Source organism: Vanacampus margaritifer, chromosome 1, assembly GCF_051991255.1.
Source record: "Vanacampus margaritifer isolate UIUO_Vmar chromosome 1, RoL_Vmar_1.0, whole genome shotgun sequence".
Taxonomy (NCBI): domain Eukaryota; kingdom Metazoa; phylum Chordata; class Actinopteri; order Syngnathiformes; family Syngnathidae; genus Vanacampus; species Vanacampus margaritifer.
Window position 1 is genome coordinate 8,146,637 of NC_135432.1, and position 17,564 is coordinate 8,164,200.

Below are 17,564 nucleotides of genomic sequence, written 5' to 3' on the forward strand. Positions count from 1 at the left end.
GCCCCTAATTTTTTAATAATCTTTTTTTTTCTGAATTTATGGCAGTGAATATTCATATTCCACTAACCCACTATTGACCAAAATATCATATTTAGACCAGTTGAGTTGCATATGATTGTCAACCACAAAATTGGTGTTGACTTTCCCTTTAAGTAAACTCCAGTCAGGCCTGCGCCACAACCTCGTTTTCTTGGACATAATGTACAGCTTCGAAGAACAGCTGTGATATGTTGACCATGAAATGAGATCACGCCAGTTCTGGTGCTAAATGTGGCCTGCAGTGCACTGACCTCAACAATCGCAGTTAGCTTCCTTTTTATTACAGCATTTCCAAATGCGAGATGAAGTTCAAAGCGTCCCTATTTTAAGACGTGGCAAATCGGAATGCCGGCGTCGCCGAATCAAGCTCCGCCCCCCCCCCTCTATCAAGAAGCAAGTCCCTTGTCTTGATGTGGGTTATGGATGTTTGTCAGCGCTCAGTTTGATTTGAGAAGTGGCAGCAGAGAGAATATGGCCTTGCAGTTCCTCCAGGGAGACGCGCGCTGACTTGAACGCGCTTGACACGCACTCATCTACAAACACAACTTAAGAAAACGTGTTTGGACAGTCGGGAAAATGCCAAATCAGTCCAACTGTACGATGACTAATGCTTCATCACAGAATGTGATTGTAACTTCCTTAGTCGGTTTGAAGATGAAGAATATAATTACAATAATAAACTCATTAAGAATGTATACAATCGCTACTTGTTCATATTTGTGGGTTGTCTAATCTAATAACCATAAAATGTTACCAGTGAAGCACACAGCTGGAGAATAGATTTGAAATTTCTGCATGAATACATTAAGGAAATTGTAAATTGAATATCTGAGGTGGGCAGACTTGGATCCATTAGTGGAGCCTGGAGTTCAAAGCAAACATGGTGAAGCAGCATTTAGCAGTTGTCAGCCTCAATTAACCCCTCGGCGGTATTGTGACCCGTTTTGGTTTTTTTTGTTGGTTCTGACCAAGCCATTTCAAAATAAAATACTGCCCACTTTTGATGAAGGTTTTGTAAGCATTTTTAAAAAATCATTATATGTTTAGAGTAGTGCTATCAAAGTTAAAGCGTTATTGAATTAATTAATCACAAAAAAAAAATGATCGCATTAATCATGTATTAACTCAGATTAATCACACTCTTAATTTTGACCGCAGATGATCCTTTAGCAAAGGTTGTGTTTGAGCAATAAACATAACGACATGCATTAAAGTCAAGCATTTAATAAATGTTTGCGTATGACATTCGGAATATTGGTTTCAATTTGTTCCCCGTTTTAAATGATGCAAGTAATTAACGGATTAGAAAAAGAGGAGAATGAGCGTGTGCATTGGATCCAAAAATGTTGAAGACGTCCTCATAACTTTAAATGTTGAAAAAAAAAAAAATCACAAATAACAGGTGCTCTTTAAATTTGGCGGGCAAAAAATGTTGATTAAAAAAAAGCCATTTTAATTCATCGTAATGAATCAAAATTTTAAGAGGTGATTCATCGGATTAAAAAATGTCATCGTTTGGCAGCTCTAGTTTATATTTTTAGTAATTTCAGAAAGTCTTTAAATCTTTTGTTCATAAAAGCATTGAAATGTTGTGGGCATACGCTCTATACATTTGTTCTCTTTGCTCTGTAAATGGCGGGACTGTTTTGTAAATGCTTTTAGATGCGGTGTGTAAAGAACATTGCGTTACCTTGCGTATGAAATGTGCTCAAGAAATCAAGTTGCCTTGCCCTTACATAATGATGTACACGCCAACAAACCATCAGTTAAGGCCTGAGCGATTGTGGAACAAAATAATAACCGTGATTTATTATTATTATGAAGATAATTTGAAAGAACAACCTGAGAATAAAATAGTAACCAAAAAAATAATAATATTTTTCCGTTTTTTTTTTTCGATTTCTTCTGTATGATACACAAAAAGTATTGTACGTTTTGTCTTTTTTTTTTTAATAACTATATATCTACTTTTGCACCTCCCTGTACATCACAACAATAGCAATAAATCAATTTTAAAAAATGGCAATGCATCTAAAATGAAGGAATGTAGTACATTTTGTAATTAAATATAAAATGTGTGTTTCGTTTTACAGTAAACTAATTACTGCAAGCAATGAATAGTTTTTCTTCGAATACGTTTTTTTTATGATTGTGAGAAATCAAAATCACAATTAAATTTGGATTAATTGGCCAACCCTACTGTCAGTCTGCCACCATAAGTTTTTTTTTTGTCTCTCTAAGTTTATGTTTATGATGCAGAGAGTAAAAGGGAAACTCACTCATTGCCCCAGTCAAGGCGTACGGTGATGTGGCGCTTGATGTCCCGGGTCTGGTCCTGAGCGAGGTGACCCTGGATGAGCTGCCGGCGCAAGTCGATGAGCTCGTTCATCACATGACGCAGCTTATGGAACAGATCCACCTTATGTTTCTGCCAAATCAGCCAAAAAAGCCTCGGTAAGCAGTAGGACACGTTACGGGAAACTTTGACACGTTGCCTATGAATATCGATTGAGTGCCGCTATTGCGTCATCAGTTCGAGTCAAGTCGGACATCTGGAATCTTCCGTGAGGGTGCAAAAATGTTTGGTAGCATTGGCGTGCCCACTGGTCTTGCAGTATTGTATCACTTACAGTATACAGTGGATATGAAAAGTCTACACACCCCTGTTCAAATGCCAGGTATTTGTGAAGTAACAAATGAGACCACAAGAAATCATTTCCAACATTTTCCCACCATTAATGTGGCCTATAGCTTGTACACCTCAATTGTTTTTATCTTTTCAAAAGGGGAAGTAAAAATAAACAACTAAGACAACGGGGATGTCATTGCATTCAGAATGCCAGTCAAATCCAACTTTTTTTCCCCCGCTTTCTAGCAAAAGCCGGAATTGTTAAGTACTAACAATAGGGGTGTGAATTGCCTCGTACCTGGCGATTCGATTCGTATCACGATTCATAGGTCACGATTCGATTCGATACCAATTAATCCCGATGCGAATCTATAAATTGGTTATTGCGATTTTTTATTTTTACTCAAATTTAGAAAATACTTATCAGTAAACTTGTACATGCACACTGTAAGATTTGTACGAAAATGTATTATTTATCTGAAAATTCAGGTTGCAGTCTGTTTCATGTTTGAACAGCACTGAAATCAAATATTAAGGCCTAATGTTCTATTAATATAACATTCTTCCATTCTTAATGTGTGAATCCTAACCCTAAGTAAGACGTTTTGTTGAATATTCCCTTAAAAAATTGATGTTTAATAATCGATTCGGCCGCATATCGAATAAATTCGAGAATTGCGAGCTGTAATATCGCGATATATTGCCAAATCGATTTTTTCTAACACCCCTAACTAACAATAACTGCTATTTCGAACTGTTCATATTTCCCTGCACATTGCGTAAGGCCCCGGTTGCGGAAGAAAAAAACATTTGGGGAATCATGTCCTACAGTAGGTTACCAACTGAGAAAAAAAAATAAACAAAATCTCTCATCTTCATGAGCAGGCCTTGGACTGCTTTATTGATTCAGAATCAAACCTCACGTGTGAGACACAACAGTGCATAGCAACAAATTTGCTAAAACCGCTACCACAAAAAAAACATCATGACTAACTTAAAAAGAGCAAAAATAATAACTAATAGCATTGTTTATACTCTGTATAATAAAAACTAAATACAGTACAAGAAGAAAAAAAAAGTAATGTGCTTTTTTTACTCCAGAACCATCTGCTGCATCTGGTGAATCACTGTTCTACTTGCCCCTAATGCATAATTGCAACTGCAAGAAATCTAAATAATTTGGCAGGCATGTAGAGTTTCCCTCCTACGTGGTCTATAGGGGAAGCACTGAGCATTTTCACAATATCTTCTTCGATACCTCGTAAACTCTCATGTCAAAGGGAGGATATTGAATCCCCGTCATTAATCTGTGAATAATCCGATTACTCCCCTTTACATTGCAATATAACTCATCATCATCGTGTGAAGAAAACGTGTTTCGAGAACCCCGAAGGTAGAAAGGCGCCACATTAACACGCCTTGCCGTGTGTTCCCGCTGAGATTCCAGCCCAGAGGTTTCAAACACAAATATTTCTCTCCTGCATTGACCTCTTGGTGGCAATTTCTTGCAAACCGAGGACAGCACAAAAAAATACATGCGGTCCCTAATGATACGATACAGCCGCGGTACTATTTTGGTTTGTTTACACAAATGCAAAGATGAAGTAGAGTCACAATAACCCTGTGGGGGTCGACGCTACGTGACCCAAGACGGCCAGTACACATTTCATAAATGAATACGATGAAATTAACACGTTATTGCTTTTTTAATATTTAATATTCAAAATGTTATCATCATTGACCTTAAATCCATCCAGAAGGAATGACTTCAACAAGATATAAAACCCAGAAAATATCAATGTTAAATTTTCAGTTCCATTTTATAGTGCAAAAAAAAACCTTTTTAAAACGCCCTTAAGTGACACGTGAGGGGGGAAAGAGGCAAAATTTGTTTCTCATAAGATCAAAACGAGAAACATTGTCATCTTAATGAGAAACCGTCTCATGCTAATGAGAAATGTTCTCATCCTAACAAGACACTTTCTCTTATTAATTAGAAACTTTGTCTTCCTAACGAGAAATTTTCTCATCCTATTGAGAAACTTTCTCTTGAGAAACTTTCTCTTAACGAGAAACTATCTTAATGAGAAACTTTATCATCCTAACGAGAAATGTTCTCATCCTAATGAGAAACTTTCTCTTATTAATGAGAAACTTTCTCTTAACGAGAAATCCATCTTAATGAGAAACTTTATCATCCTAACGAGAAATCCATCTTAATGAGAAACTTTATCATCCTAACGAGAAATGTTCTCATCCTAATGAGAAACGTTCTCTTAACGAGAAACCCATCTTAATGAGAAACGTTCTCATCCTAACAAGAAATTGTCTCATCCTAATGAGAAACTTTCTCTTATTAATGAGAAACTTTCTCTTAACGAGAAACTTTCTCATCCTAATGAGAAACTTTCTCTTAACGAGAAACTTTCTCATTAGGATGAGAAACCCATCTTAATGAGAAACCGTCTCATGCTAATGAAAAATGTTCTCATCCTAACAAGACACTTTCTCTTATTAATGAGAAACTTTGTCTTTCTAAAGAGAAATTTTCTCATCCTATTGAGAAACTTTCTCTTGAGAAACTTTCTCTTAACGAGAAACTCATCTTAATGAGAAACGTTCTCATCCTAACAAGAAATGTTCTCATCATAATGAGAAACTTTCTCTTATTAATGAGAAACTTTCTCTTAACGAGAAACTTTCTCATCCTAATGAGAAACCCATCTTAATGAGAAACCGTCTCATGCTAATGAGAAATGTTCTCATCCTAACAAGACACTTTCTCTTATTAATGAGAAACTTTGTCTTCCTAACGAGAAATTTTCTCATCCTATTGAGAAACTTTCTCTTAACGAGAAATCCATCTTAATGAGAAACTTTATCATCCTAACGAGAAATGTTCTCATCCTAATGAGAAACTTTCTCTAATTAATGAGAAACTTTCTCTTAACGAGAAACTTTCTCATCCTAATGAGAAACTTTCTCATCCTAATGAGAAACTTTCTCATCCTAATGAGAAACCCATCTTAATGAGAAACCGTCTCATGCTAATGAGAAATGTTCTCATCCTAACAAGACACTTTCTCTTATTAATGAGAAACTTTGTCTTTCTAAAGAGAAATTTTCTCATCCTATTGAGGAACTTTCTCTTGAGAAACTTTCTCTTAACGAGAAACTATCTTAATGAGAAACTTTATCATCCTAATGAGAAATGTTCTCATCCTAATGAGAAACTTTCTCTTAATGAGAAACCCATCTTAATGAGAAACGTTCTCATCCTAACAAGAAATGTTCTCATCCTAATGAGAAACTTTCTCTTATTAATGAGAAACTTTCTCTTAACGAGAAACTTTCTCATCTTAATGAGAAACCCATCTTAATGAGAAACCGTCTCATGCTAATGAGAAATGTTCTCATCCTAACTAGACACTTTCTCTTATTAATGAGAAACTTTTTCTTCCTAACGAGAAATTTTCTCATCCTATTGAGAAACTTTCTCTTAACGAGAAATCCATCTTAATGAGAAACTTTATCATCCTAACGAGAAATGTTCTCATCTTAATGAGAAACTTTCTCATCCTAATGAGAAACTTACTCTTAATGAGAAACGTTCTCATCCTAACGACAAATGTTCTCATCCTAATGAGAAACTTTCTCTTATTAATTAGAAACTTTCTCATCCTCGTGAGCAACTATCTAGTTCAAACGAGAACGTTTTCTCGTTTAACGTTGTTTATGTTAAGAAATGTTATGTATCAAAAGTACTAGTGGTATTGTTACTCTGTATCGGTAACTCAAGGTACTCAAAAGTTGAGTACTTGTACTGCCATTGATCTGAAAAAAAGTGGTATCAAACATCCCTAACCTAAATACTATAATATAATGAATGAAAATATAAAATAATGCATTTGCAATTTATTGTATTGGATGATGAATGTAAAGGTCCAGCAAGTGCCGGTTCTGGCAAGGTCATCGGGCCACCACCCAAACAGGCTTAATGAAGGACCCGGCCCTGTAAATGTTTCCAGGATAAACACTGCCTTGTTCCCCCACAACTGCTCAGGACCGAAGATTTCGTTTGGGGTTGATGAGCCTTTTCAGGCATCTTTTCTGCAGGGCTAATTATGTACATCCTCCAAAGTTATCTTTAGCCCATTGCTGAAGCTAATGTAGCGAATTCAAACTGGCAACAATGAGATAAAGTCTCTCAAGTTGCACGGTTTGTGTTACATCCTATTATGATCTCCTCGTCAAGTGTGGCAGCATTGGCCTGTGTCGCACCGGGGGCGAGCGCCCAAACAAGCGCCGTTAAATCCACGCTTCACATTAGGCCAGCATCAGAGGAAGTTACGTCACTGCTGTGGTGCCTTAACCCTGGAGAACCCAAGAACCCTTTTCTTCTTTGGAAAATTATGAATTATACATTAAATGACTGCTATAAATTCACTGAACACCAAAATAAATGTTTTTTCAATTTTAACCCTTTTTTTTTAACTAGCTCAGAGTTGCTAATTTATCAAAATATATATATAAAACATACTCCTAGGCATTCTGCAACATGATATGAAATAGATTAACAAAAAAAACACAATTTTACCATCTGATGGTTTGCTGAGAAGGTGGTTTTGTTTGGATTGATTTCCAGCTCAACAAAACAGCATGTTGCCAGCCATCTTGTCACCACCACTCTGGCTCATGTAAGTGCAATATTCATCCACTAGATGGCCCCATGCAGGGGTCAGAAGTGGCACTCTGGACTTTTGAAGTTAAATTTGTTTAAAAAAAAAAAAGGTATTTGTTATTTGAGTAGCACAATTTATAGGGGCCAAATTTGACCCCATGGGTTTTCCAGGGTTGGGCCTCATTGGTTGCTCAGTATGTCAAACTGAGTAAAAATCAGAGGCAGCCCATTCCGCCGGCCCTGGAGCTGGATTAAGGATGCTTTAGGTTTCCAGTAATCACTTTTGCCGAGCAAATGAAGATGATACAGGAAGTAAGTGAAGCAGGCCAAAATCAATCAAGGTCTGAATGACAGAGCATGAAATCGGGGCTGACAGGTCTGTGGGCCATTATCTGTGTCCAGCACTCATTCCTGGTCCCACATAGATAGTGTAAGAAAAAGTAGGGCAACAGTCATGACTGATCTCGACGAGGTGTGCTGTACTTCCAGGCTATATCGCTTGTACAGGCGTCCGGCTAATATGTGTTGAATTGGCTGCGTGGGGAAAAGCGTGTTGGAAAAGCCTCTTCTGTTAAACCCCTCTGGAGGATGCAAATGAAACAACCAAAGCTGTTTTGCTTCCAAATCACGTCAGAAAAGCTCACCAATGTTAGAGCCGCTCTGGCGATTATTGCTAAGGCCTGCTACATACGTAAGGATTTACCAGATATTAAAAGATCTTTAAATCTGTGACAGACCACACACATGAAATCACAAATTAGGCATTTAACAGTTTTGCTCGTGTAGTCCGATTATCTCAGTGGATCACACAAATTGATCGTTTTCCACCCACGACCTCAAAACGAGTTCTTGGTGCCAGCGTTCTAGCGTGGCAGCACGTGATCTCACAAACATGAAGAAGAACAAACACAATCCGGGATATACGCTGATGTAGAGCTGTCAAAATTATTTATTATTTATTATTATTATTTATCGACAAGTGCCGGAAATCAATTATCAAATTAACCCTGGAGAACCCAAGAACCCTTTTCTTCTTTGGAAAATTATGAATTATACATTAAATGACTGCTATAAGTTCACTGAACACCAAAATATATGTTTTTTCAATGTTTTTTTCAATGTATTCCCTAATTTAGGATTAGTGCGAAATTTGACCCTTTGGGATTTAGGGGTATCATTTCGAAAAATCTGAATAACAAAAACTGTCAGTAAACTATTTAGAATTTAAGAAAATAATCAATCAAATACACAGCTACATTGAACAATAGAATTGTTTTGTTTTATTTGTTGCATTTTAGCCATCTTGTCACCACCACTCTGGCTCATGTAAGTGCAATATTCATCCACTAGATGGCCCCATGCAGGGGTCAGAAGTGGCACTCTGGACTTTTGAAGTTAAATTTGTAAAAAAAACAAAAAAAGGTCTTTGTTATTTGAGGGGCCAGATTTGACCCCGTGGGTTCTCCAGGGTTAATCAACAGCCATTTTAATAATCGAGTAATTGTTTGGACCATTCATTTATTCAAAATTGTCCAAATCCTCTGATTTCAGCATATGAACAGTAACTGTTCACTGATTTCTGTAGTCATTCATGAAAGAAGATTGATTATCTTCTGTGTTTAATCAAAATAAAACATTTGCAAACATCTGTTTTTACTTTGGAAAACAATGACCGAACCGGTTACATAGTAAACATCAACCCTCCTTGTCTTGGCTTCAGGTGACCATAAAACGATGACCCACCTGCAACTTCCTGCGACTCCCCCCCCCCCCCCCCCGCCTTACAAAAGCAAATGTGAAACGCTAGCAAACATCAATTTAGCTTACTATTTGTCACCAACCAATACAGATTTTTTTCCCGAGAGAGGTTTTCCACTCCAAAGTGCCACCACGCTTTACATTCTGGACATGAGTCCTTTGAAGACCTTTTTGGGGGAGGGGCATAAAGGGATTCTCGCCCTCTTTGCGATAACGTGTACTCAAATAAAGAGCTACTCACCACATAGAGTTGCTTCCACAAGACGCCCCACTCCTGCAGCGTGGAGGTGGTCTCGGTGATGATGGGATCCTCGAGCGGCACCACCGTCTCACACAGCCTGAAACAAACATTTTGCATTACACCACACAAAACATTTATGACCAGAAAAACACATTTTATGAATGAGTGTGCGTAACTTCAGCTTCAACACAAAAGTCATCCAATTCTCACAAAATCCTTCCATCCGTTTTCTATTTCACTCGTGCCGCTTGAGGTCAGGAGTTGTCGTGGTGGCAATTCCGGTTGTTTTTACGAGAGCCGGCGGATCTTTAGGCCTGATTGGTTCCCTGTCAATCAAGCGACTAATGCAAACAATGAAGAGCGCGGGTGTCAAACATTCAGTTCGCAGGTCAGGGTTCACCCGTCAAGTAGACGTTACGGTCACTGCTGTTTTCAATAAAACTGTTTTCAAATGACGTTGTGAAATTGTTACTCGGGATTGGACACTTGACATTGATGCAATTAGTGAGCGCTTAAGTCAATTGACTTCAAATTAAGTGCTGTGCCACATTTGCATGAAGAAGAATATATTTCTGTTCAACTGAGAACCTACTGCAGAAAAAATCAGGACACTGAATATTGCAAGATAACAGTTGGATGAAAAGAGGTTAGTTTGGTGGAAAAAAAAAATTATTTTATTTTTTTAATGCACTGCCACAAATTGTACATATTTGGATGAATACATTTACAAGGTAGACTGATAATTGCACGCTCTTTCTGAATAGATCCCACTTGAGCTCGTATGGTGTGATGAGTCAGTTGAGGTTGTCAAGATTTACAGATGGATGCGGAAATTCATGTCTATTCAAAATCATATCTACATCTTTATCTCAACTTTATTTCCAACATTTAAATTGACAATAAAACAAAAAAGCATAATGTCACAAATGTGTCAAAAACAAATAACAAAACAAGGCTGAAATATAACTGTTTTCGTTCACCATAAATAACAGGAATGACTTTCAAAGAAACTCCAACCGCTGTGCTCCACTCTCACGGCACCAAAACCAAAACCTTGCCAGTGTGTCAAATGTTGTCATGACAAAGGGGAAGCCACTCGCTCCATGAATCTAAGTGATCGTCAGCGCGGGGGAACACTTTGGGAAAATGCAATAGACGTACGGCGTCACATCATTAACGCCACAAGAAAGCAAAACAGAGTTCCCAAATTGCGGCTCCTGGAGCGAGAAAGTACAATCCGTGTTGATTTCAAAGTTGCTACTTTTTAATTGTTTGAGTGCAAACATGAGGAAACTCAGCTGGAGGGTGAAGTCCTGGTAAGTTCCAAAAGTTCAGGCAGCACAAAGACTTCCAATGTGCAGTCATTCTAAATTTGGGGTACGCAAAATAATTTGTACAGTAATACCCTCTCCATTATAAAGGTTACATTTTAGAGCACCCCGTAAATAAGGGAAATCTTCGACAGAAATATCCTATTTAAAGGAATACTTGACTCATTGAGCCATTTTCAACGTCAGAGATGGCAAATCCAGGTCCAGGAAGTGAAAACCTTGCCACAGTTTGGCTTTAGCCTCAGGCGCTAGCTAGCTAGCTAGCTCCTTAGCAGGTAAACGAGCACAATGCGAGCTAGCTAGCACCAGGGGCTAAAGCCAAACTGTGGCAGGGTTTTTACTTTCTGGACCTGGATTTGCCACCTCTATCCAACAGTAAGAAGATCATATTTTGGTTATCATTAATGTGATAGCTTTATTATTTTTAATGTAGAATTAATACCTTTAAAAATGTAAAACTCAGCTGGAGGGTGAAGTCCTGGTAAGTTCCAAAAGTTCAGGCAGCACAAAGACTTCCAATGTGCAGTCATTCTAAATTTGGGGTACGCAAAAGAATTTGTACAGTAATACCCTCTCCATTATAAAGGTTACATTTTAGAGCACCCCGTAAATAAGGGAAATCTTCGACAGAAATATCCTATTTAAAGGAATACTTGACTCATTGAGCCATTTTCAACATCAGAGATGGCAAATCCAGGTCCAGGAAGTGAAAACCTTGCCACAGTTTGGCTTTAGCCTCAGGCGCTAGCTAGCTAGCTCCTTAGCAGGTAAACGAGCACAATGCGAGCTAGCTAGCACCAGGGGCTAAAGCCAAACTGTGGCAGGGTTTTTACTTTCTGGACCTAGATTTGCCACCTCTATCCAACAGTAAGAAGATCATATTTTGGTTATCATTAATGTGATAGCTTTATTATTTTTAATGTAGAATTAATACCTTTTGAAAATGTATTTTGCCACTTGGTGTCAACTGAAGATGACATCACCTGTTGTGAGGAAAAAGGTAATGACCAATCATGGCTCAGTTTGGTGAACAAACCCAGAAAACGGGTGAGCCGTGATTGGTCACCAAAGGGTCCGAGCAGGTGTTACTTTAGAAAAGGGGCCACCAACGTAGTACCCGCCGGCACCAGGTAGCCCCCAAGGGCCACATGAGTAGCCCACGGCCCTGTTCTAAAACAGCTCACCAGTCATTTTCGCCTGTGACCACATTGGGTCGGGCTAACTGATCAGAACTTGTGTACCGGCAGCTTTATCCTTCTTGTTTTGCAGTGTAGAATTCCTGCCCTATTGTTGTTGCTCTAACCTCTTTTGGGGCAGATTCCACTATTAACGAATGCAAGCACAGCACAGGTCAGGTCCGAGTTGGCGAACCTGAACAAAACCCCAATTTGTTCGCAACCACGAGCAGCGCGGGTCCAATCTTGCCGCTCATGTTCAAATAAATGTTGCAGTCATCCAGCTTACCCTCTGTTGGTCACTGTGGATTTCTTCAAGTGAATGTAGCTGACTGGGAAAATACCCTGCGGACAGACACAGGTACGATCACGTTACATACGATGTGACAGGCAGGATGAGGTCGTTGATCGATCAGAGTGGAAACCATTATTGCCCGTTCATCATGCTTCAAACTAGTGCTGTCAAAGTTAAAGCGTTAACTCGTTGAGTCATCACAAAAATGTATTCATCACATTATTAATTATGACCGCAGATGATCCTTTAGCTTGACGGTGGATGGTTCCGCTAAGGGTAGCACAAGCTGTGTTTGAGCAATAAACATGCATTAAAATAAAGTGTTTTAATAAATGTTTGCTATGACACTCAGAATATTTGTTCATGTAAAAATATTGGCATTTTTATTCATTTTAAATTATACAAGTAATTAACTGGTCTGAGAAAGACGAGGATGAGCGTGTGCAGTGGATCAAAAAATGTTGACGTCCTCATAACATTAAATGTAGAAATAATTAACACTTAACAGATGCTCTTCAAATTTGGCGGGCAAAAATGTTTTGATAAAAAGCTTTAATTAAGTGATTAATCAAAATTCTAAGATGTGATTAATTTGATTTTTTTTTTTAAATAATCGTTTGACAGCTCTAACATTTAACAAAAAAATGGCACACATAAAATAATAATAATGCCTAATTATAATAAAGAATTAAAAATATATATATTTAATATTTTAAGCCTCAAACTACCTCCCGCATGCTTTAAACACATTAAAAGTTACTTTTTTGAAAAACATCCCAAATGTATTTGAACACAGAAATATTGCAAACATAAAATATATCAGAAATTACAATTACAAATGATTTTTTTAGGATAATGCCAATTTTGATATTTGGCAGAGTAAAATATTGATAAATAATCAATCAGCATGAAATAAATAATCAATGAAAAACATATTATGAATAAAAATGACTTATTTTTGATCCCTAACAATAAAGATAAGAATTACATAGTAGTGTTGTTCCAATACTGTTTTTTGGTCCCATTACGATTACGATACCCAGTTTTGTGGTATTAGCATCGCAATACCTAGGTTGTTGGGTGGGGGTTTTTTTCAACATAAAAAAAGCTGGCCAGCCATTGGTTTAGAGCATTCAAGAGCCAAAAGGATATCTTGGCAAGCAGTGAACACGTCACAAATCAGTGAATGTCGTGCAGAAGCAAGACACAAGATGCTGCACGCTGCAAGTCCTATATTAGCAACGGAAATAATGGTATCGGCATGTTACATGTTTGTACTTGCCGATTCCACTGTTTTTATGCAGTATCGGGGCTTCTCCAGATACCAGTATCGGTATCGAAACAACAATAATTACAGTGAGACGATTTGGCTGCTTTGCAATGTTTTGTCCTTTGCTATTTCTTTATTTTTACAACTGAGAAAAATATCGGCCTTTTTTTTGTGCCGAATTTGGGGGAGAGAAGGTTTAAATGTCATAAACTAATTAATTAATTAAAATTAATTTAATTAATTTGTTTTATTTTGCAATGTGTTAAGATTTTTTATTTATTTTTTTGCTGATGTTAAAAGAGCTTAAATTATATCAGCCTAATAAATCAGTTGGCCGATTAATCAGTCAGGCCCTAATTATAACTAATAGCAAACGACATACCTTGTAATCACATTAAAATTACGGTATTTAAACAATGTTGAAATAAATGTGATATGTTTCACAGAAGAAACTGGACGCTCCTAAATTACACAACAGTTTTCAATAATAAGTGCGGTGTTTCTGTTCAATCTCAGACCCTTCGATCGTTTTGAATTACAGAGCTAAATGACAAGCAGAAAATCCCTCTCGCTCTTATTTCATGCAGCTTAATACGTCAGAACAAATTGTAACTTAATCTACAGTCCATAACAACCAGTTGCTAAAGCATTCAGAAGCCCTTCATAAGGCCGCAGTCGTTTTCGAGTGGCGACAAATCGGAAGATGAACATGCAGAAGAATATTGCTAAAAGACGGCGCCAAATGTCACAAGTGCGGCTTGTCTTTCCAATCTGCCAGATGTGAACAATTAGCCACCGCCAGTGAATTGGAAGTCTGTGAGCGCTCGGAGAGTACGGGGGCGATCCGGTGTGGGCGGCAGAGCGCACAACAAAATGGAGGGTTGTTAGTAAGAACTGTAAATAGCTGACGGGAACGGACAAGGACAGCGTGCAGTCACCAACACCTACGGAACGTTCGCAGGGAATGGACGGGCTCTTGCGCTTGCATTCAAACAAGCCCACTTGCATCCCATAATACTTCAGACCCGTGTTTCTGAAAAGCACCCGTCTCTCTTTGACAGGATTCAACTTGGTTTACTCTGCCGCGTGCTATTCCTAATGGTGGGATTTTACATGTATTAGAAAACGCTCCGTCATATGTGTCGGACGTTTTCTGCAGTGCAGTTTATTGATTTTAGTGATGCTCTTCTTTTTGTCGATTTGCTTACTTCTCGGCTTTAATAAAGACGTTCCAGAAAAAGATGCTCCTTTAGGGAAATATGGTGTCGGAATTGAGTTCCCTGTATGAAAGCAACGTCTCTTGGATTTGGTTTTTGATTCATGTTAGGACACAGCATAAAACTTACTGCAAAAAAAAAAAAACGATGAAGTAAACTTTTGAGCTTCATAGTTTAGGTTAAAATGGCTACAAAATGGCTCAAAGTTACCTTGATTGAAGGCTTCTTGGTTGAAAAGCCTCGGTACCAACCTAAAAGACAAAAACTAAATCAAAACTGTGAAACCTATTTAAAAAATATACATTATATCTCTTGTACAAACAACATCTAGAAATGAACTAAATATGATTGAATTTCGCATGGCTGCATTCTGTCTCTCTTTCCATAATAACATGAAGGCACGCGGTTTTAAAATGCCAGCTTATTCAGATGGTAAGAAAAAAATATTCCGAAATAAAATTTCAAACATTAATGTTGATAATCACGACGTGAAACAAAAACACTTTACCTTCGCTCTTCTCCAGAATCTGGACCGTCTCCCCGATCTCCAGGACCAGGGCCTGGCATATTGGTGATCGGAAGTTGCAGATAACTGTACGAAAAACAAAACAGATGAGACATAAGTGATTATGAGCCCACGACGCGACCTTCAGGTCAGGTGACAAGAGTTCTCCACAGAGAATTGTCAATTCCGAACATCCGGGGCGTTTCTGATATTTCCGCAACCCAACGCTTCATTTCCACGACGTTGCTTTTGTCGGTGACTAACATACAAATCAGGCAAACAGAATTATACCACATTTTCATATCAAAATAATCCTCACAAATCAAATGACAAAGAGCAGAAAGCGACGTTCCACCGAGGATAAATGCCGCATTCGGGGGAAAGTGGGAAATCGGATTTATCCTACCTCAAAGCGTTTGAAGTAAATGTAGACATACTGTATGTTCACGTGACTCAACGTGATTTGGAATGACTGCGTTAACCAGAACAACAAACAATTCATCGGAATCAGCCATTTTTGTTGTTTACATTTGCCACAAACGCACAAACTGGGAAACTCCGAGTGGGGTAAATCCGACTTCAAACCCACCTCGAATGCATCATAACACCGCCATTTTACAATTTTTATTGAGGTTCAACCAATCATTCAATCATACCATCATTTTAGTTTTAGTTTTTTATCAATTTAATTCCAACAAAACTCAAAAATGCAATGCCATGACTTTTGGGAAACAACCACCCCAAAGACGTCCCAATCCATCATACTAAGTGAAAGTGTTCCAAAATATTGAAGCATATCTTTTACACATTTGAGAACTATTTTAGGATGTTGAAAAGTTGAATAATATGAGACTATGGCACCTCACTCTGTTTTTAGTTGTTTTGTTTTTTATCCAAAATGTTTTTTCACTGATTAGGGGGTACCTGGCTGAAAAAACATATCTAACAGGGTCACTGAAAAATGTTGAGACCCACTGCTCTAGACTCGAACATCACGGACTATATACCCCCCACCCAAGACTCGAACCCCTTCCAATTTGCATATCCACAGAGGTCTTCTCTTTTTCAGCATTTATCTTCAAACATGTTTAACAGTTTTAGAAACAAATCTTTGATTTCACTTTACAGGGTTTGAATAAATAAAATCCTCTTAACAGTTCAGTAAGGCACCCCCCCCCCCCCCACACACACACCACAAATTCTAATAACTAATTAATTTTGAAGCAGCCTGTAATATGAGCAATATTTAGTTAATTAATTGAGCTTGCGGATTGTGGCCCACACATGCAATGAGGTAAGCACATTTATATAATAGTACACTGTAACAAATTTCTGTAAAATCTACAGTAAAAAAAAAAATACAGCATTTTCTTGTTTTTCTGTTTTACAGTATTTAACTGTATACAGCAATGCATTATGGGTAAAACAAAGTGCATTATGGGTCAAAACAAGGATAAGAGTAATATTTTAGTCTGCATCGTCTTCACATCGCATAATTTAAACTCCTGTAAATTATGTAGAATACAAGAAAGGGTTGTAAACTAGATTACAGTTAATTGCTGTAAAAGTAAACAGTGAGTAACTGTAATTTATATACAGTAAATACAGTACAGATTTTACAAGAATTAGCTGGCAACTTCTTTTTTTTATCAGTTATTTCCTGTAAATTCTACCGTCAATTCGTTACGGTGCAAGCACGCATTTGCATACGTCTTCCGTGTCACCTGATTGTAATGAGCGACATTATGCAGTCTTAGCCCATAAGTTACTCAAACCCGAATTAAGGGCACGTTTTATCTTGAGGGTACGAGTGCCCCTGTAAAGTGTCGAAACGAAGCACGCTACATGAATACAGCGCGAGTCGACAGGCTTCGGTGAAGACAAACTTGTTTAATAATGACAGCGCTCCGTTGACGACGTAAAACCCACAAAGGGTGGCCCTTGAAGGTCCGCTCGCTGTGAATCATTATGCTAATGAACTAGCCATGGGACCCAGTGAGGGGGAGGAAGAAGATAAGGAGGGGCTCTGGCTCGGCTCTGCTGCTTGTTTCAGAGTAACGAGCGCTCAGTTCCTCGGCGAGGGTTGCCATGGCAACAGACCAGCGACAAACTGCAGCGCGCTTTTCCACTGTAACTGCTTCTATACTGTATTTTAAAATGCGCCAGCATTGAGCCCAAGTCAACATACGAGTGCTGCGTGTCGTGCATTAAAAAGTAGACGAATGGAGAACACCTTTTAAATGGCCAAATTGTTGTTGTTTTTTTGTGTGTTTGATTTAAAAGGAAGAAGAAAACCGACGGGGATGAGCTTGTCATGTTGGAGAGAGATGAGAGATCTTTCTGTTTTAAGATTCCTCCCTCAGAAAACTCTGAAGCGGTGCAAACACGCTTTCGCTGTGTCTAGCTGCAGCGCATTAGCATAT

At 38.2% G+C, this 17,564-nt stretch overlaps 1 protein-coding gene across 3 annotated transcripts in view; it reads right to left on the reverse strand.

Moving 5' to 3' along the window:
* dock3 (dedicator of cytokinesis 3) overlaps positions 1-17,564 on the reverse strand; it is a 73,629-nt gene that overhangs the window by 46,778 nt on the left and 9,287 nt on the right. For all 3 annotated transcript variants that reach the window (XM_077568909.1, XM_077568900.1, XM_077568890.1), the window contains exons 2-6: positions 15,145-15,228; positions 14,847-14,887; positions 12,144-12,199; positions 9,349-9,445; positions 2,319-2,467 (exon numbers count right to left, since the gene is read on the reverse strand). In XM_077568909.1, the coding sequence (XP_077425035.1) occupies positions 2,319-2,467; positions 9,349-9,445; positions 12,144-12,199; positions 14,847-14,887; positions 15,145-15,228 (427 nt within the window). The remainder of the gene's footprint in view (positions 1-2,318; positions 2,468-9,348; positions 9,446-12,143; positions 12,200-14,846; positions 14,888-15,144; positions 15,229-17,564) is intronic.